The sequence below is a fragment of the Coregonus clupeaformis genome, chromosome 34 (assembly GCF_020615455.1).
Source record: "Coregonus clupeaformis isolate EN_2021a chromosome 34, ASM2061545v1, whole genome shotgun sequence".
Classification (NCBI taxonomy): Eukaryota; Metazoa; Chordata; class Actinopteri; order Salmoniformes; family Salmonidae; genus Coregonus; species Coregonus clupeaformis.
Window position 1 is genome coordinate 9333982 of NC_059225.1, and position 23393 is coordinate 9357374.

At 44.7% G+C, this 23393-nt stretch overlaps 1 protein-coding gene across 1 annotated transcript; it reads left to right on the forward strand.

The window, feature by feature from the left end:
* The first annotated feature begins 20277 nt into the window (after positions 1-20277).
* LOC121549435 (sialic acid-binding Ig-like lectin 7) lies at positions 20278-22842 on the forward strand. Its single transcript, XM_041861242.1, has 5 exons — positions 20278-20359; positions 20695-21081; positions 21194-21499; positions 21636-21911; positions 22829-22842. The coding sequence occupies exons 1-5, from the start codon at positions 20311-20313 to the stop codon at positions 22840-22842; spliced, it is 1032 nt and encodes a 343-aa protein (XP_041717176.1). The 5' UTR covers positions 20278-20310.
* The last annotated feature ends 551 nt before the right edge of the window (positions 22843-23393 follow it).

A 23393-nucleotide genomic window follows, 5' to 3' on the forward strand; every position in this document is an offset into this window, starting at 1 on the left:
GTGAATAAAATTTGCAGTTTGGGGTCTCTGTGCATTACTGGGCCTGACTGGGGGATTCGGTTGGAAAGCAGGTACTGACATTATTCTGTGATATTGAAATATTTGGCTTCATATTAAACAATGGTTTATATTGGTGTGGTATTGTTGTAGATTGGAAGTCCTTTATGCTGTGATATTAAAATACTTGGGTTCATATTAAACAATGGTTTATATTGGTGTGGTATGGTTGTAGATTGGAAGTCTGTTATTCTGTGATATTAAAATACTTGGGTGCATATTAAACAATGGAATTTATTGGGGTGATAGTGTTGTAGATTAGAAGTCCATGTTGTTTGGATTGCTGTGGAGTTGACTACTGGTATTCACTTTTCGGAGGGGTTAAGGTAAGTGGGTCATTAATTAATTAATTGGTAAAATAGGTGTAGAAATAAAAATTTGTCTTAATTATTCATAATTATTCATGGTTGTTAATTAAAATTTTTATTGAATAAATTAATTGATTTTTTAGGGGGCTTTAATTTTTTTGAATAATTTTTTTTAATTAATTTTTATTTGATTAATTTTTTAATATTCAAATTTTTTTAATATTCATATTTTTCAAAAAAAAAAAAAAAATCATAATTTTTTTTGTTTAGTTTTTCATATTTAAATTAAAAAAAAAATTTAAAAATTTTTTTAAACAAATATTATTCTCTCGGGTTGTTTAGGTTATATTCATAATTAAAGGGGGGAAAGCCATAGGCTATATAGCCTAAAATAAATTCAGTTCACAATAAAGGAAGATAAAAGAGGACTTACAATGGGGAGAAAGGATAGCAAGGCTATGAAAGTTATTACACCGGTTAATATAGTGGAACATAGTAATCCTTTAGTTAAGGGTATTGCGAGATTATCCGGCAAATGGAACAAAGCGTTGGCCTGACATTGAACAACCCTGGCCAGAGGAAGGACTCTTAATCCGGATGTTATCAACATCATGAAAGTACTTCTGTCAATTTACAAGGCAGATCAGAAGAAGGGAAAATCAAAGGAACGACGTAAAGAGAAGAGACAAAGGGAGCTGGGTGTTCTTAAATTGTTTGAAGAGGAAGGACAACGACTGATGAAAGATACCAACGACAAGGGAAGTAAAGGTAGGGAGAAAAGGCTAAAGGAAGAGACGTCGACAGAGAAACTGAGGGTAGAGGTTGGTATACCTTTCTCACATACGGATTCGGCGAGAAGACCCCCACCGTATGAGAAGGAAGTCGAGCTTAGGGATGCTTATCCTCAGCTTCCAGTAATTCTCCAGCAGGGGGATTATTACATCAGAGATGAAGATGAACAAATTATAGAGAGAGGACAAGCAGAAACGACCGTAAAAATGCATCCAAGCTCCAAAGGTGAAAAGAAAACGAGAAGTCTGAAAACTAAGGGTGGTATGAGGTTAAGTAGGATGGAACTGGAGGAGGACGATGATGATCAGAGTGATTTAGAGGGGATCATGGGGGATATGATCCTGTCATCAAACGGAGGTTGGCCAGAACGGAGAGAAGGGGTAAGGAAGGTTTGAAGAAGAAGGATACGAGATATTACAGTGCTGAGGAAGATTCGAAGAAGAAGGATACGATATATTCGAGTGCTGAGGGAAGCAAAGATGAAGACAGTGATAAAGAGAAGACTGAAGGTGCTGCGTATTCGAAAGGAGTTTGTCCTGCAAAGACTGTCGCAGAAGAAATAGACGGAGATATAGACCAATGCTTATCAGAACTGAAGAGTGCAAGGACTGCAGGAGAAGTAACAGAGCTACAGGAAGAACTCCAGACGCTGACCATACGGAAGGAGAAACAGTTGAGAAGAGAATCTGGAAAAGATGAGACAAAATATGCATTAAGGTCAAGGAAAGATACCCCGAGCAAAATGGTACCAGTTATCATTCGAGGTCAAAACTTTGAATATAAGCCGTTGCAAAATACTGATATGTCGAACATACTTGAGAAGCTGCCTATTCTTCAGAATGGGGCTTATCCTTGGATTTCGAAATTGGAAGAAATTACGGTGGGAACACAGTCTGCCATAGGAGACGTTAAAAGACTGTTGGCTAATCTTATTGGGATTCCAGATATGGAAGAAGTCTTCCAGAGGGCTGGACTCATGAGATATGTTGGGACGGCAGTGAATGATCCTGAATTATTGGCTGCAAGTAGGAATCGTCTGTGGAGAGCATTGAAAGATACATTTCCAACAAATGTGCATCCTGATAATATTTTGATTGACCCACTAGGACAACAAGAAAATCCGAGAGCCTATGTGTCAAGAGTTCATCAAGTGTGGAGAAATATTACTGGAAATGATCCAGATGGGAGTCAAATTGAGCAGTCAATTTTGAGAGCTAAACTGCAAATGGGACTGCCCATCTCAGTAAGAAACAAATTGGCAGAAGTGGTTGGACTTGGAAGCATGACAAAAGGTGTCTATACAGATCACATAGCTCATCAAGTGGATTTGTACAGGAAGAAGGAACTCAACCAGAAAGAGCAGGACGAAGAAACTCTTAGAAAACTCAATCAACTACAACTGGGGGAGAATAAAAAGGATAAGAAACAAGCTGTGGTGATGCAGAGTCAGTATGCACCAAACCAACAATCACTGCCACAGCTTCAACCAGAAGAGTTCCAACCGCAAGTGTATCAGCCACCAAGGACGGCACCAGTTGAGTCATATTCACAGCCAATTTCTGGACAGACACCAAATTGGAGAGGAGGAGGACGAGAAGGCTTTGAAGAAAGAGGAAGGTTTCAGCCACACTTCCAGCAATCTCAAGATGTGTGTTATAATTGTGGACAGGATGGTCACTATGCCAGGCACTGCAATTGGTCAGGAGGAAACATCAGAGGGAATTTCAGAGGAAGATACAGGGGCCAGGCAAAATCATCTAGAGGACCGGTGAACCCCTACAGGGGTCCGGAGCCAGGATTCTAGAGGTGCCTAGATGATTCGAAAGGGGGGTGTCAGCTGGTAGCGTCAGGATCGGAAAAGATCCAACAATTGAGGTGAAAATAAACAATCGACCATTGGAAGTGATGGCGGATAGCGGAGCAGCGTTCACCTGTGTTCGACCTGAAGATGCTACACATCTCCCTATGTCCAATCAACTCGTTAGGACAATCGGATTTGAGGGAGTAAAACAGCTGATTCCTCTTACGGAACCAATTGAGCTCTGCTATAAAGATCAGAAAATTATAATACCCATACTGGTATCAGAACATACACCGGTTGCATTATTGGGAAGAGATGCATTGTGTAAGTTGAACTGTACAATCAGATGTACACCAGACGGCTGTCTGATAGAAATGCCAAAGGAAAGGGGTTACCAATTGTCGATGATGACGGAGATGGATTCGTCTTCAGTATTCTGGATTGGAAATCTTAGTGAAGATTTTATGAAGCAGGCTAAGATATGGGACAGATTTATTGTTGCAAATATGCCGGATGCGAAGCTTCCGGAATATCCATTCCATTGTACGCTTAAGTATTTCAAGAAGGCTGCTCAACCACACTCAGAGGAATGGTTGAGTCATCAACCGAAGAATGTTCAACTTAGCTCAAGTTGCATTATTTTAGGACCACAAGGAGCAGCTATGAAGATAAACACAGATGATTATCTGAATAGAGAATTTGAGATTGAGAAGAGTGTGCCACATGTTACCTTGTTGGTTTCAGAAGGCTATGAGCAAAAGCAAATAGGAGAAATGATGACAGAAGCAGAGAAACTTTGTTTCCAACCAATGAAAGACAATTTGGCGATTTGGAGAAGTGAAGATCAACAATTTCTTAAAATAATGATTTCGGCTCAAGGACAAGGAGAGCCACAGGCTGTAGGAATGACACATGAATCTATTTGTCATATGAAAATGGATTCAGATCCTATGAAAGAGGAGATGTTGCAACAAGTTCCAGAAGGGTTGTGGTCTCAACATAGTACTGATATTGGACTTGTGAAATCAGCTCAACCTGTGAAGGTTGAACTTCGACCAGGAGCCAAACCTCCATGGAAAAATCAGTATCCATTGAAAGAGGAAGCAATCAAAGGAATTGAACCACAAATTGATGGACTTTCGACAGCAGGGGTTTTAAAGACAACAAAAAACCCTCGGAGTAACACGCCTTTGTGGCCTGTAAAAAAACCAGATGGAAGTTATCGTGTAGCTCATGATTTGAGAGCAGTAAATGAAATAGTGATGGACTTTCCAGCAGAAGTGCCAGATCCTCATACCTTGTTAGCTCAAGTTCCTCCAGATGCGACACATTTTACAGTACTGGACTTATGTGGAGCATTTTTCAGTGTTCCACTTAGTGTAGAGAGTCAGGATTTATTTGGGTTCACCTATAAGGGACAGTTCTATGAGTACAATAGAATGCCACAGGGGTACCGGCATTCGCCGCATATCTTCAATAAAGTACTGATGTCATGAGCACTCTCTCTCCCTGGTAGCAACATTAATTGCATTCAATTATCTTCCACTCTGCTCACCTCCCTCTCTCTACTCAGCCTAACTAGCTCCACCTGCCCTGCTCTGCTCTTGTTACCTGGCCAGCTGCACTGCATTTCCCACTCACCATCCTCACCTTGCCTCACTCTGTTCTAATTACTCTGCCAGCTGAACTGCATTTCCCCACTACCTCTCCCAGTATATCAAGCCCTGTTTTTCAGCCAAGCCCTGTCAGATCGTCTTCAAACCCGGACCAGTAACCTGCCTGTCTGCGCTCTGACTCCTGTTTGTGATACCGATCCTTTCTTGACTGCCTCCTTGTTCTACTGCCCCGTCTATCCCAACCTGCCTTCTGGACCTCGACTACTCTCCGATCTTCAGCCCCTCCGGTAACTCGTTTCTGCCTTCTGTCTCTCACCACGATATTTGCCCAGCCCTGATCTGTACTTCTGCCTGCCATTCATATTGCTGTTGTGTGTGTGTGTTCCCCCAGGTCTCCGACCACCAGAGGAGCGTGCCCAGACGTTTCACCACCCTCAGCCCGATACGCCGCTCCATCACTGGGGAACACACACACTAAGCACTTGGACTGGACACCCCCCGGACATTTGGTGACCCCCGAGCACAGGTACCCACAGGAGGACCCTGAAAGACCCCTGACACCCCTGGGACTCCTCTTCCCGCCTGTAACCTTGAATAAAGAACTCTGAATTTGAACTTGCGCTCTTGGGTCCTCTTCTGTTCGTGACAGAACGATCTGACCATCATGGACCCAGCGCACTCCCCTGACCACGATGGAGGAAGAGCCAGAGAGGACTGCCCTACAGCGACTGGAACGCTCTGAGGGGAGACATAAATCGGATGGCTGGCGACATCGCTTCCCTTCTCCAGCTATTCAACCAGCAGCAACAACAGTTCCAACTGCAGCAACAACAGCTAGCCCAAGCCCTGCAACTACTCTCAAGCCCGGCTACTCCACCTGCACCCCCCCTGGTCCTTTTGTTCCTGTACCACCGATACTCCTTCATCCCTCCGCTGGAGGTCCCAATGCTGCAGGCCCGGCAGTGCTGCCACCAGATCCCCACGCTCCTGAACCAAGGATTGGGAACCCGGAACGCTTTTGATGGCAACCAGAAGCAAGTAAGACCATTCTTGAGCAGCTGCCGAATCCAGTTTGCACTACAGCCCAGGACTTTCTCAACAGAGGGAGCCAAGGTGGGGTATGTCATCACACATCTCACCGGTCGAGCTCGGTTGTGGGGAACGGCGGAATTCGACCGGCAAACCCCAGCCTGTGCCTCCTTCAGTGCCTTTGAGGAGGAGATGTTAAAGGTCTTTGACCTAGGCTCGCCAACAGCCGAAGCGTCACAAGCTCTGCTCACCATCCGTCAGGGTAATCGGACAGTGGCAGACTTCTCCATTGACTTTCGTACCCTGGCCAGTCAAAGCTCGTTTAACCCAGAGGCACTGGTGCAAGCCTTCCTCCATAGCCTGGCGGACTATATCAAGGACGAGCTTGTTTCCCATGACCCGCCCTCAACGCTTGATGCCGCCATTGACCTTGCCGTTCGCATTGACCGCCGTATACAGACCCGGAGGAGGGAGAAGGGCCGTCTCAGTCAACCTGCCATCCGTACTCGGGTCGATACCGCTTCTGTCCAGCCCCTGCCTGTCAAGTCCCATAGCCAACTCAATCAGCCTGAGCCCATGGAGATTGGCCGTGCCTCTCTGACTCCCGAGGAGCGTCGGCGCCGTCTAAGCTCCAACCTTTGCCTCTACTGTGGTGGCGAGAATCACCGTGTCGCTACTTGTCCGGCAAAAGCCGCAGCTCACCAGGTGTAGGGGAGATCCGGGTGAGCTCAACAAGCCTTCAGTCTCCCTCCATCCGAAAGACCCTGCTTCATCTCCGCCTTCAGCTTTCTGACAAGACTCATACATTGGCCGCCCTTGTGGATTCCGGCCGAAGCAAACATCATGGACCCTGAGCTTGCACAGCAACTGGGCGTGAACCATCATCAACTGACACAACCCATTCCTGCACGAGCCCTGGATGGGCATCATCTTGGCACTGTCACTCATATCTCCGCCCCTGTGACAATCCTGCTGTCAGGAAACCACCAGGAGTCCATCCAGTTTCACCTCCTACACTCACCTGGCCAACCACTCATTCTTGGATACCCGTGGCTCCGTCAGCACAACCCCCACATCGACTGGGAGACAGGAACAGTCCGTGAGTGGGGAAGGAGTTGTCACCAGACCTGTTTAAGGGGGGCCACCCTGCCCGTTCACCGGGAAGGATCTAGCGCTACCTCCGACATATCCAATGTTCCGGCCTGTTACCACAGCCTGAAAGAGGTGTTCAACAAATCCAAGGCGACATCTCTACCCCCACACAGACCCTATGACTGCGCGATTGATCTCCTGCCTGGCACAGCACCTCCCAAGGGTCGTCTGTATTCACTGTCAGCCCCGGAAAGAAAGGCCATGGAGGACTACATTAATGACTCTCTTGCCTCCGGGATAATTAGACCGTCGTCTTCCCCCGCAGGAGCGGGATTCTTCTTTGTCGGCAAGAAGGACGGTTCTCTTCGTCCATGCATAGATTACCGGGGTCTGAACGACATCACGGTTAAGAATCGCTACCCACTGCCCTTACTTTCGTCTGCCTTCGAACTGCTGCAGGGAGCCACTGTATTCACTAAGCTGGACCTTCGCAATGCCTACCATCTGGTGCGGATGAGGAGGGAGACGAATGGAAGACAGCGTTCAACACACCAACCGGCCACTATGAATATCTCGTCATGCCCTTCGGCCTCACCAATGCCCCAGCAGTTTTTCAAGCCCTAGTGAATGATATCCTCAGGGACATGCTAAATACGTTCGTATTTGTGTACCTTGACGATATTTTAATATTCTCAAAGACTCTGTCAGAACACACGCACCACGTCCGGTTGGTCCTGCGCCGCCTGCTGGAGAACTCTCTTTCGTGAAGGCAGAGAAGTGCGAGTTCCATGCCAAGACCGTTTCATTCCTGGGGTATGTGGTGACCGAGGGCAGCATTCAGATGGATCTCACGAAGGTGTCGGCTGTCACTTCCTGGCCAGTTCCTGAGTCTCGGAAGAAGTTGCAACAGTTCCTGGGCTTTGCCAACTTTTATAGGAGATTCATCAGAAACTATAGCACAGTGGCTGCACCCCTCACGGCGCTAACCAGCACTAAACAACCGTACCAATGGACATCAGCTGCTGATAAGGCCTTCAATATCCTCAAGACATGTTTCACTTCTGCTCCCATCCTCCAGATGCCAGATGCAGCAAGGCAGTTTGTGGTGGAGGTAGATGCTTCGGACGTGGGAGTGGGTGCAGTGCTTTCTCAAAGAGCAGCTGAGGATGGCAAGATGCACCCCCTGTGCCTTCTACTCCCGTCGGCTAACCCCTGCCGAATGCAACTACGACATTGGGAACCGCGAGCTGTTGGCTGTCAAGCTCGCCCTTGAAGAATGGCGGCACTGGTTAGAGGGGTCAAAGGAACCATTCGTAGTGTGGACAGACCACAAGAACCTGGAGTATATCCAAACAGCCAGGAGGCTGAACTCCCGTCAACAGCGGTGGTCTCTGTTCTTTACGCGCTTCAATTTCACGCTCTCCTACCGCCCGGGATCTCGCAACATCAAACCTGATGCTCTTTCCCGGATGTTTCAGAAGGACGAGACCACCGCCATGACAGCTCCCATTCTTCCCAGCCACTTGGTCGTAGCGGCCCTCACCTGGGAGATCGAGAAGCAGGTCATGGAGGCTCTTCGGGACCAGCCAGGTCCAAGCACCAGCGCCCCAACCGTCTGTTTGTTCCAGCAAATCTCAGGTCACCTGTGATTCAGTGGGGGCACGAATCCCGTCTGGCCTGTCATCCCGGCATCACTCGCACCCCTTCATCTGGTCCGCCAGCGGTTCTGGTGGCGGGGGATGAGACGGGATGTCCGAGAATTCATCCGAGCTTGTCCCACTTGTAACCGAAACAAGACTCCCAACCAGCCTCCTGCTGGGTTGCTGCAACCCCTACTCATACCCAAGAGGCCCTGGTCCCACGTTTCACTGGACTTTGTTACGGGCCTTCCGCCCTCTGACGGACACACAGTCATCCTTACCATTGTTGACCGCTTTAGTAAGATGACCCACTTCGTGCCCCTTCCCAAACTACCCTCTGCTAAAGAGACCTCCCAGGTGGTCCTGGAACATGTGTTTCGTATCCATGGCCTACCCCAGGATATAGTGTCAGACCGGGGCCCGCAATTCTCAGCAACCTTTTGGAAGGAGTTCTGTCATCTCCTTGGGGCCACCGCCAGCCTATCGTCTGGATTCCACCCGCAGTCAAACGGCCAGACTGAACGCATGAACCAGGAGCTGGAGAAGGCACTGAGGTGTGTGGCTTCCCAAAATCCCCCGGGCCTGGGCTCAACACCTGCTCTGGGTGGAATATGCCCATAATTCACTCACCAGTTCCTCCACCGGGCTCTCCCCCTTTCAGTGTGTCTACGGGTATCAACCTCCACTGTTTGCCAGCCAGGAGGCGGATGCCACCTGTCCGTCTGCTCTGCGTATGCCCGCCGCTGCCGCCGCACTTGGGCCCAGGCTCGCACTGTGCTCCTGAAGTCTGGAACCAGCTACGCCGTCGGGTGCCAACCGACGGAGGACCCCAGCACCTACTTACCGGGTTGGTCAGAAGGTCTGGCTGTCTGCCCGGGATCTGCCGCTGCGGGTTGTATCACGAAAGCTGGCCTCGCTTCATTGGTCCTTTTCCTGTGCAGAAAGTCATCAGTCCAACGGCGGTCCGACTTCAGTTGCCCCGCTTCCATGCGGGTCCACCCCACCTTCCACGTCTCCAAGGTCAAGCCGGTCCATGAAAGTCCCCTGGTCCCTGCAGCTCCGGCGCCACCTCCTCCGCGCCTCGTAGATGGCGGTCCTGTCTTCACCGTCCGGCGGCTGCTCCGCCTAGGCGAAGGGGTAGGGGTCTCCAGTACCCGTGGATTGGGAGGGATATGGTCCAGAGGAGAGGACCTGGATCCCGGCCAGGAGGATAGTGGACCGGACCCTTATCACTGACTTCCACCGACTACATCCTGATCAGCCTGCAATCCGTAGGGGCCGTCCAAGAGGGGTTCCTAGCCGTCCGGCCCGCCCTGCTCCTGTCTCCCGACCGTGACCCTCCAGCTCCTTCTGAGGATGAGGAGATTCACTGGACCGCTCGGAGGAGTTCTGACCCGCCGCCTGCTCCCCTCCACCCTCCCGGCATGATGTTGTTCTTGGGACTTCTGGGGCCGTCCCTTGGAGGGGGGGTCCTGTCATGAGCACTCTCTCTCCCTGGTAGCAACATTAATTGCATTCAATTATCTTCCACTCTGCTCACCTCCCTCTCTCTACTCAGCCTAACTAGCTCCACCTGCCCTGCTCTGCTCTTGTTACCTGGCCAGCTGCACTGCATTTCCCACTCACCATCCTCACCTTGCCTCACTCTGTTCTAATTACTCTGCCAGCTGAACTGCATTTCCCCACTACCTCTCCCAGTATATCAAGCCCTGTTTTTCAGCCAAGCCCTGTCAGATCGTCTTCAAACCCGACCAGTAACCTGCCTGTCTGCGCTCTGACTCCTGTTTGTGATACCGATCCTTTCTTGACTGCCTCCTTGTTCTACTGCCCCGTCTATCCCAACCTGCCTTCTGGACCTCGACTACTCTCCGATCTTCAGCCCCCTCCGGTAACTCGTTTCTGCCTTCTGTCTCTCACCACGATATTTGCCCAGCCCTGATCTGTACTTCTGCCTGCCATTCATATTGCTGTTGTGTGTGTGTGTTCCCCAGGTCTCCGACCACCAGAGGAGCGTGCCCAGACGTCCACCACCCTCAGCCCGATACGCCGCTCCATCACTGGGGAACACACACACTAAGCACTTGGACTGGACACCCCCGGACATTTGGTGACCCCCGAGCACAGGTACCCACAGGAGGACCCTGAAAGACCCCTGACACCCCTGGGACTCCTCTTCCCGCCTGTAACCTTGAATAAAGAACTCTGAATTTGAACTTGCGCTCTTGGGTCCTCTTCTGTTCGTGACAACTGAAGGAAGATTTGGTAGGGATAGATCAGATATTGCAGAGCACTGTCATTCAGTACGTGGATGATATAATGGTTTGCTCACAAAATAAGGAAACATGTCATAGGGACTCAATTAAATTACTACAGGTATTGGCAGAAAAGGGACACAAGGTGTCACAGAAAAAGTTGCAATATTGTCAGGAGAAAGTTGTATATTTAGGTCAAAACATAACTCATGGTCACAGAAACATTTCGGACAAGCAGGTGGAAACTATTCGTAAGGCTCCAAAACCTAGAACAGTCAGAGAAATGATGACATTTCTGGGTATAGCTGGTTATTCCTCAGCTTGGGTAGAGGATTATACTAGTTTGATGGCTCCATTGAGGGCTATGGTGAGGGGTACTGAGAGTGGTCAATTCCATAGCAATCTTTCCTGGACACAGGAAGGTCATGTGGCATTTGAAACGATCAAACAGAGGTTGCAGGAGGCACCTGCACTTGCACTACCAGATTACTCAAAGAACTTTTTGCTATATGTGTCTACTTCTACTGGAGGTAGATATGCATGTGCGGTTCTTTGTCAACCGACAGGCATGGGGGACGAATCCTCAGCCTATTTCCTACTACTCTACTGCTTATTCAGAGGTAGAACTAGGATTACCACTATGCTACAGAGCAATGGTGGGGGTATATTCAATGTATGACAAAGCATCATCGGTCACGATGGGCTACCCTGTGACAATTCTTACTCATCATAGTCTCAGAAATCTTCTGAACTATGGGAAGTATACATTGACTATGCCCAGGCTCAGAGACTATCATAGACTCTTAGAGCAGGAGGATGTCACCCTTGTGAGATGTGATACAGTAAATCCAGCCGAGAGTTTACCAACTTCCGAGGATGGTGAGCCACATGATTGTGTCCAAGAGGCAGAGAGATATTCGAGGCTTCGATCAGATTTACAAGCCTTTCCATTACGTGAGGCAGACCTGGAGTATTGGACTGATGGGTCTTGCTATCGGGTGGGAGATAGATTATGTGCTGGGTATGCAGTAGTTAGAGGCAGAGGGACGGGATTTGTTGTTGAAAAGGCTGAAGTAATACCACAGCCGGGCGTCTGCACAACTTGCTGAACTTGTGGGGCTAACAGAAGCATGTTTGTTAGCAGAAGGTAAGCGAGTAACCATATACACTGATTCAGCATATGCACATAGTGTATGTCATTTGTTTGGGGCGGTATGGAAAGGTCGAGGGTTCAAGAAAACGGATGGTTCTCCGATACAACATCATGCACAAATAATGAAATTGTTGCATGCTATGATGAAGCCTACAGAGATAGCGATAGCTAAGTGTGCAGCTCACAAGACAGATATGTCACGAGTGACACAAGGGAACAAAGCTGCTGATGAAGCTGCAAAAGCCGTCGCAGGAGCGGATAAATTGGGGAAAGTTTTGCTGGTCACTCATGTAGTGGACTTGGAAGACAAAATTACGCTTCGAGATGTAATTTTGATGCAAGAAGCCGCTTCTATGATCGACAAACAGCTATGGCTAGACCGAGGAGCGGTCAAAGATGCTACTGGTCTGTGGAGAAACCATGAGGGGTTGATAGTAGCGCCTCTAGACCTCTTAGGTCTGATGATTCAAGAAGCACATGGCTTAGCTCATGTTGCGAGGGGGAGGTTCACAGAAAGATCACAAAGGAATATGGTTTTTGGGCTCCATATTTGTTTGAACAAATTGATTATTTGATAGGAAGATGCACTATCTGTCTTAAAAATAATGTTCGAAGAGGGATACCTGTTCATCCAGGTTACATTCCTACCCCAAGGGGTCCTATGCGGGAGTTGGTCATTGACTTTGTTGATATGATACAACCAGTTGATGGGAAAAGATACATGTTGGTGGTTGTAGATAGATTTTCACGATGGACGGAAGCTTGTCCAACCAAGCGTAAGGATGCTCAGTCGGTTGCCAAGTTCTTATGTAGAGAAGTCATAAGCAGGTGGGGGATTACCCGATCGAATATCCTCAGACAATGGAAGAGAATTTGTGGATAAATCAGTAAAATTGATGTTGCAAAAATTGGGAATTAAGCAACGTCTTGGAGCAGTTTATCACCCACAAAGTCAGGGGGATGTGTGAAAGAATGAACGGTGTCTTGAAGAATCGCATTGTGAAGATTTGTCAACATACAGGTCTAAACTGGATAGCGGCGCTTCCTTTAGCACTAATGGTGTGTCGCTCAAGTGAGTTACGTGATCTACGTATGACACCCCATGAGTTGGCGACAGGAAGAAGGATGCCAACACCTTGTTTGCGAACAAGCGGAAAGGGTCCAAGCTTGGCCCTGTTGGAAGATGAAATGAGAGCGTACGTTACATATATGGCCAATTTTCATAAAAGTTGTCCACATATGTTTCTGACAGGCAAAAACAAGAAGAGGTGCAGAAGGCGCCTGAGGAGGATAAGAGGAATACAGTACAACCGGGAGACAAAGTATTTGTAAAGGTATTCAGAAGGAAGTGGTATAACGAACTTCGTGAAGGACCATTTGAAGTGGTTCGTAGTACTGGAACAGCTGTCCAGGTTAAGGGGTCTCCTACGTGGTATCATTTGTCACATTGTGTTAAAGCACCTACAGAAGAGGTGCCATGTGCAGAGAGAGAGGATGGAGATAGGGGAGAACAGGAAGAGGGAGAGATTGTCAGTGTTGGGGTTAACATTGATAATGGTGACATTTCTGATGATGCCAGAGATGACTATGCAGGGGATGGAAAGGAAAGAGGATTTGGAGAAATTGATTTCCAATACGTCCCAGAAGCAACAGGGAATGTTTCAGTGGGATGTGAAGCAGCAGAGGCCACCAAGGGCAACTCTGTTAAAGGAGAAGCTAGTGATTCAGTTAGACAAAGTAGGCCTAGACCAGTTAGGAGAAAAGTCAGACCAAAACGTTACGAAAACTAGGAATGAAGTAACAACCATAACACCAACACGTCAGTCTGTTATAACAACAGTGGGAAGCAATTTAACTCTTTCAACATTGACAGTTGGTAAAGCCATAAATATATTGCATTCGATTACAAGGGATCCAATAGTGTCAGCACCAATGTTAGAACAAAAGACATTAACTAAATCAACTACTTTAATGGTAACTTTGGAAGGATTTGGGGGTACGACGGCAATAACAAATGTAGGAGGTATGATACCGACACCAACAACAACTTTTCTAAAAGTAAACGATGTAACGGAAATGACTCAGCAAATAGTCATAGAAAACAATATAGGTTCATCTGAAATAGTATATGATAATATCATGGAAGAACAGGATGGGTTCTTTGGGTTCAACTTAACATCAGAAGATACATCTGATCAATCCCGCTCGGTAGGGAAAAGAGACGCTAAATGGAAAGCATATGGATTTGATTCGGCGGTTTTGAAAATTAAAGATCAATGGGCAGGGAGAAATCTTTGGTTCCAGCAATTAACTCATGCTGTAAGATCAGTGAGGAATCTTGAGGCTCCATGTCTGTTGAGAATTCCAGCACCAGAGACGTGGGGTTCAATTTTACAGACGGTCGCTCAACCATTGGCGGGTGGGTGTCAGGCCTATGCGTTGAGATGGCTGTTGTATCATCAACGAGCATTGACAGATAAAGACATGTCGTTGTCACACCATTTGTATAAGCCTAGTTATAAGTGTTCTTGGTTAAAGGAATTTCCTTATGTGAATATGTTGGATGGTAAAGAAAGTCAGGTGACAGTGATCCCTGAAGCATTTGAGATGAGAGCAGTGAGAGCTAAAAGTTGTATTTGTTCTAATAATACAGATGAGGTAAATGGTATGTTCATGGGAATATCAGATTGTGATGATTATATGATGACTTTGGGTAAACACGGACGAAAGGTTAAAGGTGACCAATATAATGTAACTTTTTATGCACCAGGTAGTAAGAAGGGCAGGACTTTGATAGTGAGGAATCAATATTTCCCTATCAATGCAACTATTGGGAATTTTAGAGATATTTGGTGGGTTTGTGGTGATAAAGCATATATATTTTTACCCTATGGATGGAAAGGGTGTTGTTACATGTCAACGTTGAAGCTGCCATATGAGGTTTTTACAATTAGAAGAGGAGTAGCACCGAACCCAGATCAATCTGAAACTACTGTTGAAAATAGAGTTAAAAGAGACATGGCTAAATTTACTAATCTTGAAGCCTACCATTGGAGAATAAGTCTGGGAGAGAAGTGGGGACTTGGTCTTTTTCCATGGTATGGTGTAACATTCTTAGCAGATCATATTGATAATATTACATATACGTTGCAGGGATTTGCAAATGAAACAATAAGAGGGTTTCACCTTCTGTCAAATGCTCAAAGAAGTCACAGACTGACGTTGTTGAAACATGACATGGTTCTTGATTATATTTTGGCAAGACAAGGTGGCTTATGTTTGGCTATGAATCTGACGGGGGATGATTGTTATACTTTGATCCCAGATAGTTCCGATAATATCACGAGTGTTATAGATGCCTTGAAGAATATAAGGGATGCTTTTGGGAGATCTGAGAAAGCTGGATGGTCAGCGAAGTCTTGGTTGCAAGATCAGTTAGGCCCAATAGGAGCAGTGATGGTTCAGATTTTAGTCGCAGCTCTGATAGCGTTGTGTGTCATGTTTTGCTTTTGTACTTTGTTACTGACCTTTGCAAAAGCTATGATATTAAGATGGGTTGGTGTTGTGATGCCTGGAGACAACACTCAGATGCCGTTGTTGATTGTTCCTGATCTGGACGAAGATGGACGAGGGGGTCTAGATGGACTACTGATAGATAAATATCATTTTTGATTATTTGATCATTTTTCAATTTTTTTTTCAATATTAGTGTGATTTTTAGTATGATTTATGAATCAAGGGGGGAATGGGTTTATGTGATTCATGCTTCATTTATATATCAGTTTTATAGTCTTAGTGGATATTGATGTTTAATTTGAAAGTGTTTTTTGGAAAAGATACTGTTTGGTCTTTTTCTTTTTCTTCCAGAAGCATTTGGATGACATGTGGAGATTCAAATACTCAAACAAAGACAATATGAAACGACAATATGACTGGAGGAGATGAAACAAGGAGGGTGTGGCCGATTCCATCAACAAATCCATTGGAAGTCGGGACTACAGGGAGATGAAGTGTAGTGGTCTACATTCCAGTGTCTGCAATGAAATATAGACATGTGTAATACATAATTGTGTCATATTTTTAGGTATTAATTTTTGTAGAATGATGTTTGATGTTATTAGATGTTTTTGTTTATTTCGGTGAATGCTTAGGGACAGAAAGTCTAGGTAGGGAGAGGTCCACTTTTGAGGTCCAATGGGTTGACCAGCCTTTAGAGTGGATGTTTATGGATAGGATTTTGTTTGCAGGGCCTTACAGGTGTATTTAATTGCATCATAGTTTAAATGTATTTACATGGTTTATGAGGTTATCTGGAGTACCGAGGTGGTTGCCTGGGGCAGAGGGACCGTAAGAGAATTTTACTGTCTTGATTGATGGATGGATATCTGAAAAGATGGCTGCCGGACAGTTTTTCGCTCTTACACTTCATAGAGATTTCTTCATATGCCATAGTAATGTATTCCCACTTCATAAACAGTTATTGCATAGAAAGGAATTTACGCTCTAGAGAAGAATGTTTTGGTTTAATGTTAAAGATATTCAATGAGATAAATTGTTACTTGTTATAATCTTATTCTGTTGGGTTTCGAGACGTTTAGGTTGTCTCGAAAGGGGGGAATGTAGTGTATTGACAATATGATGGTGTTAAATGTTGTTTAAATGGAACTGAAAGAAGGTTGATTGTTGCTATCAAGAGGGAAGGTTTTAGCGTGACGTCATATATGACAGACAGGAAGTGGGTTGTAAGATACGGGGATTGAACAGTAGAGGGAGCCATTCCACTCTTGGAAGGCTATATAAAGGGGGGAGCAACGACGGAGAGTTAGAATGCAGTAAGATTTATTTGGGTCTGGTTCTCCGGACATCGCGTCTGTACTTAGGCTGTAACCTCGTGGTCTTAATAAAAGTCTCTAAACCAACGATACAGCGTAAGGGATTCTTTGATCGACAGCAATACCCACCAGCATTCGACACGACACCACATGACTCTCTGAACAAAAGAGAAGAGAAATCATTGATAAAGTCAATCATAAATCAATCTGGATTAATACAAGTTGCAACAGGGAGACAACTTCCAGCATAGAAGCAGAGATAATGTCTAACTGGCCTCTTGGAGTCCAGCCCTTTATATCCTAATCAGACACACAAATGTTCTGTCAACACCAGCCTGAGAGGCTTGTAGGAAGTCAAAAGAAAAGGCAGTGGCTTTGTCAGCTACTACAGAATCAGTGTTTCACAGAATACAATAATAATCAGTGTGTCCTCGGTCCTTGGACCTCCAGTCTGGAGTCAAGCACTATCAACAGTTATGAGTTTAATCCATAAAATGCAGCATTGATTCTAGTGACCATCATCCCGTGTTAGAAACAGAATACTGGAAATCATTTACATTTTAGTCATTTAGCAGACGCTCTTATCCAGAGCGACTTACAGTTAGTGAGTGCATACATTATTTTTATTTTTTCATACTGGCCCCCCGTGGGAATCAAACCCACAACCCTGGCGTTGCAAACGCCATGCTCTACCAACTGAGCTACACAGAAAGGGAAACTATATCAATATTGCAAACATTATGTTAATCACTCTAACCTGAATGTGAGCTTTATTCATCTTAAATATTCCCATTACATATATATTTTTAATGTATATATTTTGGGGAGTTATGTCAGTTTTTATGTTGTGTTGATCAAGAGACACAATTGAGGCTGAAATTGATGTTTGTTTATTAATTGCACTGTAATAAAAACTTTACATTACATTTCCATGAAGTCTCAGTTTTATTGGTCCAACATGTTGCATCATTAGATCATAATGATTTTTATTGGAAATAATACAAAAGTGAGAAGAAATGCTAATGAATCTTTCCCCCTGAGCCAACCAGATGTATTTCCTCCACATGTTCGTAGCCAATGGTCATTCAGTAATCCCAGGGACTAGTGAGCAAATAAAAGGATATTGAGGTAACATTCTGCAAGAAATGTTGAAATTAATATGGATATTAAAGCTTGTCATGATTAGATATGATTCTTTGGGCTATAGCTTGTAAACATCCAATGCCATTATACTTCATTGCACGATGTCATTAAGGTACTGCTAAACACTGATTCTGCTCTATCACCTCACATAGCCACTGACAGTGTGTGGTAGCATGAACTGCATGCAGACACCTCGTTTCATTGAATGTTCTTACATTTTAGAACCTTTGGGTTACATACCCACATATACTCAATGCAAAATTGCAATGTGCTTGTCAGTGATTGTTTTTATCAGTCCCACCCTATCCCCATCCCCAACATATTGCAGCATCAGTGTGTAATGTAGTGTCCAATAGTCATAGCTTTCTCTCTTCAAACATTCCCTTCTGATTCAATTCATTCCTGACCTTGTCCTCCAGAGCCTTCAGCTCTCCCTCCTCCTGTTGGGGGAGGTCAGCTCCCACCTGCTGGGTAAAGTACGCCCTCAGCTCCTGGGTCTCCTTCTCCCAGAAGGCCTTGGGCAGGTCGAAGAGGGTTTATTTATAGAAGGGATACAGCTTTTGTTAAAATTGACTTTTCCTAGCAAATTTAGGAGAACTTGTGCAGCAGGTTAGGATAATTAACGTAATAGTTTGGATAATTAAATTAAGGTAAGGAAAAGGTTCATGGTTAGCTAAAATAAAAAATTTAATCAACTTTTGACGTCAATTTGACAAAAGCTGTATCCCATCTAGACATGACCATTAAAGAGGGTGCCCATGTCCACCTTGCTGACCAGGCCCTGCAGGTCGATGGCTCCCAGCCCACCATGCTCTTCCTGGCAGATAGAAGTGAAGCAATGAAAGAGGAAGTGTGTGCAGGAGAAATTGAGGAGTGTGTGATAATCCGTCAGCTACAATTACAGTTACTCTGTCTCTGACAAAGTCTATTTTACGTGTTGAAAGATAATGTGAGAACCGGGTATCATTTACTGAACTCAAATTTAACTAGGCAAGTTGGATGGATTTTGGTTTAAGATTGAGCTACATATTTGTTAAAATACCACACACATTCCCATTCACGCCTGGGAGATAGGGGAGAGGGAGATTTTATTTTATTTTATTTAACCTTTATTTAACCAGGTAAGACCCATTGAGGTTAAAAACCTATTTTGCGAGGGCGACCTGGCAAGAAGGCAAAACAGGGAAATAGCAGCGTGTAAATAAAATAGTACAGAAAAATACAAAATACACACAAAAGACAAAGAGTCACAAGTTACAGATACAATTGAAGATTAGAAACAACTGCAGCTATCACAAACAGTGTTGTCGATCAGAGTCTTAAAAACAGGCAAGGAACCCAACTCCCCGAACGTTCATATCTTTTGAAGCATGTTCCAGGATGAAGGGGCATTATGGGGAAAAGATTGTTTCCCCATCTCAGTTCTAGCCTTAGGAACAGACAAGGACAGCAGCGACTGTGAACGAAGACTGTATTGAGTGACTGATCTGGTCAGTAAGGAACAGAAATACAAAGGGAGTTGTCCTATCAATACTTTGTACACAAAAGTGAACCAGTGTTTTAGCCTCCTGGTGGAGAGAGAGGTCCATTGCACCATATCATTCAAATCCCAGTGATGGGTGAGTGATCTTAAAGCACCATAATACACTGGGTCCAGAATTGTTAGGGTACTTGATGAGGCCTGCATATAAACAATACCACCATAATCCAGCACTGATAAACAAAAGTGCTTTGAACAAGATCCTTTCTGACTAACATTGGTTATATTGCCGAAAGTTTCCAATGTTGCATTTATCAATGTATCAAGGGCGGACATAGCGATTTGGGGACATTTCCCCCACCCCACATTAACTGCAATGAATATTATTATCCCACAATGAAAAACGTATCGTGTATAATTGTTTCATTTCTGACAGTAATGAAATGTATAGGCCATATAAAGCTGTTGAATCAGTGGCTAACACTCACTTAACCATTAAACATCAGTCAGTGGACAGCTAGGGTCCATTTCATTTGAAACTGGTGAAACATGGCTAAGGCCACCTCTGCAATGTTTCAAGTGACTGAAACAAATTGTGCAACATTAGAAGGTTCATTACAAAATGGAAATGTTCTTAGAACTTATTTTTACAGTGTTTTCACAACTGATGAGGACACCCAGTACATAGACTATTCAAGCATCCTGTTATATAAATACTGTAGTATTCTTTTAAAATAATTTATCACACTCTTATTAGGAAGTACGTCACTGATGAGATGTGAGATGTGTCACATATATTTCAGCATTTTAGTTTGTCACACCACACTATGGGTGTGTGATAGTCTCTCTTGTGGACTGTTTACATCATTGGAAGGCAAGTGTTTATTTATTTATTTTATTTATTTCAAGTAATGAGATTCAAAATGTTCAATGTACGGTTGTTAGTTCATGTATTAGCTTCACAACTGAAATACCTATGTGATGTTGGGACTAAAGCTTACATGCGATATAGTATGTGTCATGTGAGTTACTATACCAATGTGTTGTGTGAGTTATTCTACTAGTAAGTGTGTGTTTGTCCTGTTTAAGGTGATCAGTAGTGTGTGAGTTCTCACATGGCTTGTCCTGAGAACATGTTTTTTCTCATTGGCCTCTTTATGTCAGGTGAGTCTTCCACACAGCAACAACTAGTTATGAATCAGACAGAAGAATAAGCACAAGTCATGATATTTCATGGTATGAGCTATATTCCCATCTGTCTCAATGTGTAGAAAAGTGTACAGTTGACTCCTGATAAGTACAGTTTAATATTCTGGATTCAAACATTCTTTGCTCCAGATATGTCCATAATCCAGTTTAGGGCATGGAGTTGCGACATCAGGAATCACCTGTACATTGAAATGAGTTCATATGTTTTGCTGCAGAGGCAGAATATTGGGAGAGAGTGACTGTACGGAAAAGATTACATGACCTCCCTGATGTTGTCCTTTATGTTGCAGGTGTTTTGGCCTGTTTTGGCAAACGAGATATGATCACCACATTGCCAGATAGACTGGATGTACTGACTGGCTCCTGTGTGCAAATCCCATGTGCATTTTATATTCCTGACCAAAATTACTATAAATTTAACAGCACAATACTTATCTCTGGAGTGTGGTTTAAAAAATCCCCACAGTTTGGTGAGGGTCTGGACAATGTGATATTTAACAGTAGTGAGACGGTCAACAGATATGAAGGGAACATAACTGGAAACATGTCCCAGAAGAACTGCACCACAGTTTTCTTCAATGTAACCACCAGTTCCTCTGATAAATACTTATTCAGGATTGAAAGTCAACCATTCTGTGCAACAGACACTGAAAAGTCTGTTGATATTGTTGTCAGGGGTAAGAGACTATTTAACTTTTGTCAACTTTTCTAAAATGATATGAGTAGAATAAGACCAAGTAGACAGTGTGTCTGTCAGAGTAAAATATCCTTATCTGCAATGTATTACAGATTTGCCTCCCAGTCCCATCATTACTGTCTCAGGTGAGGTGAAGGAAGAGACCGCTGTCAGTTTGAACTGCTCTGCTGTCGCTCCCTGTCCCGAACACCCCCCTGAGTTGATATGGACTCTACCAACACAGTTCACACCTGAGAACCAACTGCAGGAGAATCCAGACCAAACCAAATCAGTTCTCTCCACGGTGACCTTCACTCCATCATACCTTCATCATGAGAAGAACATCACTTGTACTGCAGTCTACCCAGTAGGGACAATCAACAAGACAGCTGAACATACCATGATGCTTAATGTTTCATGTAAGATTTAGTCACAGTTTCCTGTAGAATACATCATTCTATCATGTTTTCACTGATGATTGTCATAGAGTGGTTTTGATTAGACTGTTCAATATACCACATCCAGATACATTCTAAATGAGCCCCTCTCCCTTAGTCTCTCCTAAGAACACCTCGGCCTCCATCAGTCCAGCTGGTCCAGTATTAGTGGGCAGCTGTGTTAATCTGACCTGCAGCAGTACAGCCAACCCTCCTGTGACGAACTTCACCTGGTTCCAGATCAGTGGGGGTAACACAACACAGGTAGCATCTGGACTGAGTTACACCCTCAATGTGACTGTTGGTGATGGAGGACTGTACTACTGTGAAGCAAGAAATAGTAACGGCCTTGGGAAGTCAGAGGAAGAGAAGCTGGCTGTTAAAGGTGAAACGGGTACGTCGGGCACAATCTTAGTACACAAACACTGTATATACAAAAGTATGTGGACACCCCTTCAAATTAGTAGATTTGGTTATTTCAGCCACACCCGTTGCTGACAGGTGTATACAATCGAGCACACAGCCACGCAATCTCCATAGACAAACATTGGCAGTAGAATGGCCTTACTCAAGAGCTCAGGGACTTTCAACGTGGCACTGTCGTAGGATTCCACCTTTCCAACAAGTTAGTTCGTCAAATTTCTGCCCTGCTTGAGCTAACCCGGTGAATTGTAAGTGCTGTTATTGTGAAGTGGAATCTTCTAGAAGCAACAACATCTCAGCCGCGAAGTGGTATGCCACACAAGCTCAGAGAACGGGACTGCCGAGTGCTGAAGCACATAGTTCGTAAATATCATCTGACCTCAGTTGCAACATTCACTACCGAGTTCCAAACTGCCTCTGGAAGCAACGTCAGCACTAGAACTGTTTGTCGGGAGCTTCATGAAATGGGTTTCCAGGGCCGAGCAGCCGCACACAAGCCTAAGATCACCATGCGCAATGCCAAGAATCGTCTGGAGTGGTGTAAAGCTCACCGCCATTGGACTCTGGAGAGGAGGAAACCGGTTCTCTGGAGTGATGAATCCCGCTTCACCATCTGGCAGTCCGACGGACAAATCTGGGTTTGACGGATGCCAGGAGAACGCTACCTTCCCCAACGCATAGTGCCAACTGTAAAGTTTGGTGGAGGAGGAATAATGGTCTGGAGCTGATTTTCATGGTTCGGGCTAGAACCCTTAGTTCCAGTGAAGGGAAATCTTAATGCTACAGCATACAATTACATTCTATATTCCATATTAATGCTTATGATATTGGAATGAGATGTTCGACGAGCAGGTGTCCACATACTTTTGTCCATGTACTGTCCTTTAGAGATATTTTTGTGAGAAATGACCATAATATGTGCTGTATTTTCAGAGCAAGAAGAGCCTGTTAACCAAATGGTGTTTGGGGTTGCAGCAGGAACTCTGGGGGTCTTTCTGCTTATCAGCCTGATCAGTCTTTATGGATGGTAAAAACTATTCCTGGCATCAATGCAAAACTATTTATTTATGTTGTGTTTGTGCTTTTGCATATGAAAACCCTCTCAGTGCATTCAGAATACCTTTCTAAATGTCTTCCAGGAGGAGAAACTCTAGGCTCCCCGATGGACTTGAAAGGACGGACAATCCACAGGGACAGGTGGGAATAAGGCTCAACATTCAAAAACCATCTACAAAGTGTATCTAAGCAATTACTGAATTAATGATGAAACTACCCAAAGCCATGAGGTTAACATCATTTTAGAGAATGTTTAGGGTGAGATGACCACACTGAAAGCAGTTCCACATCCTGTAAGAACATTGAATGATAACAGAATAGCTGTTGGACTTTGACAGTATTTTCTGTAGATTGGAGCTCATTTGTTGTCAAAATGTAATTATTTTCTTCTGTCAGT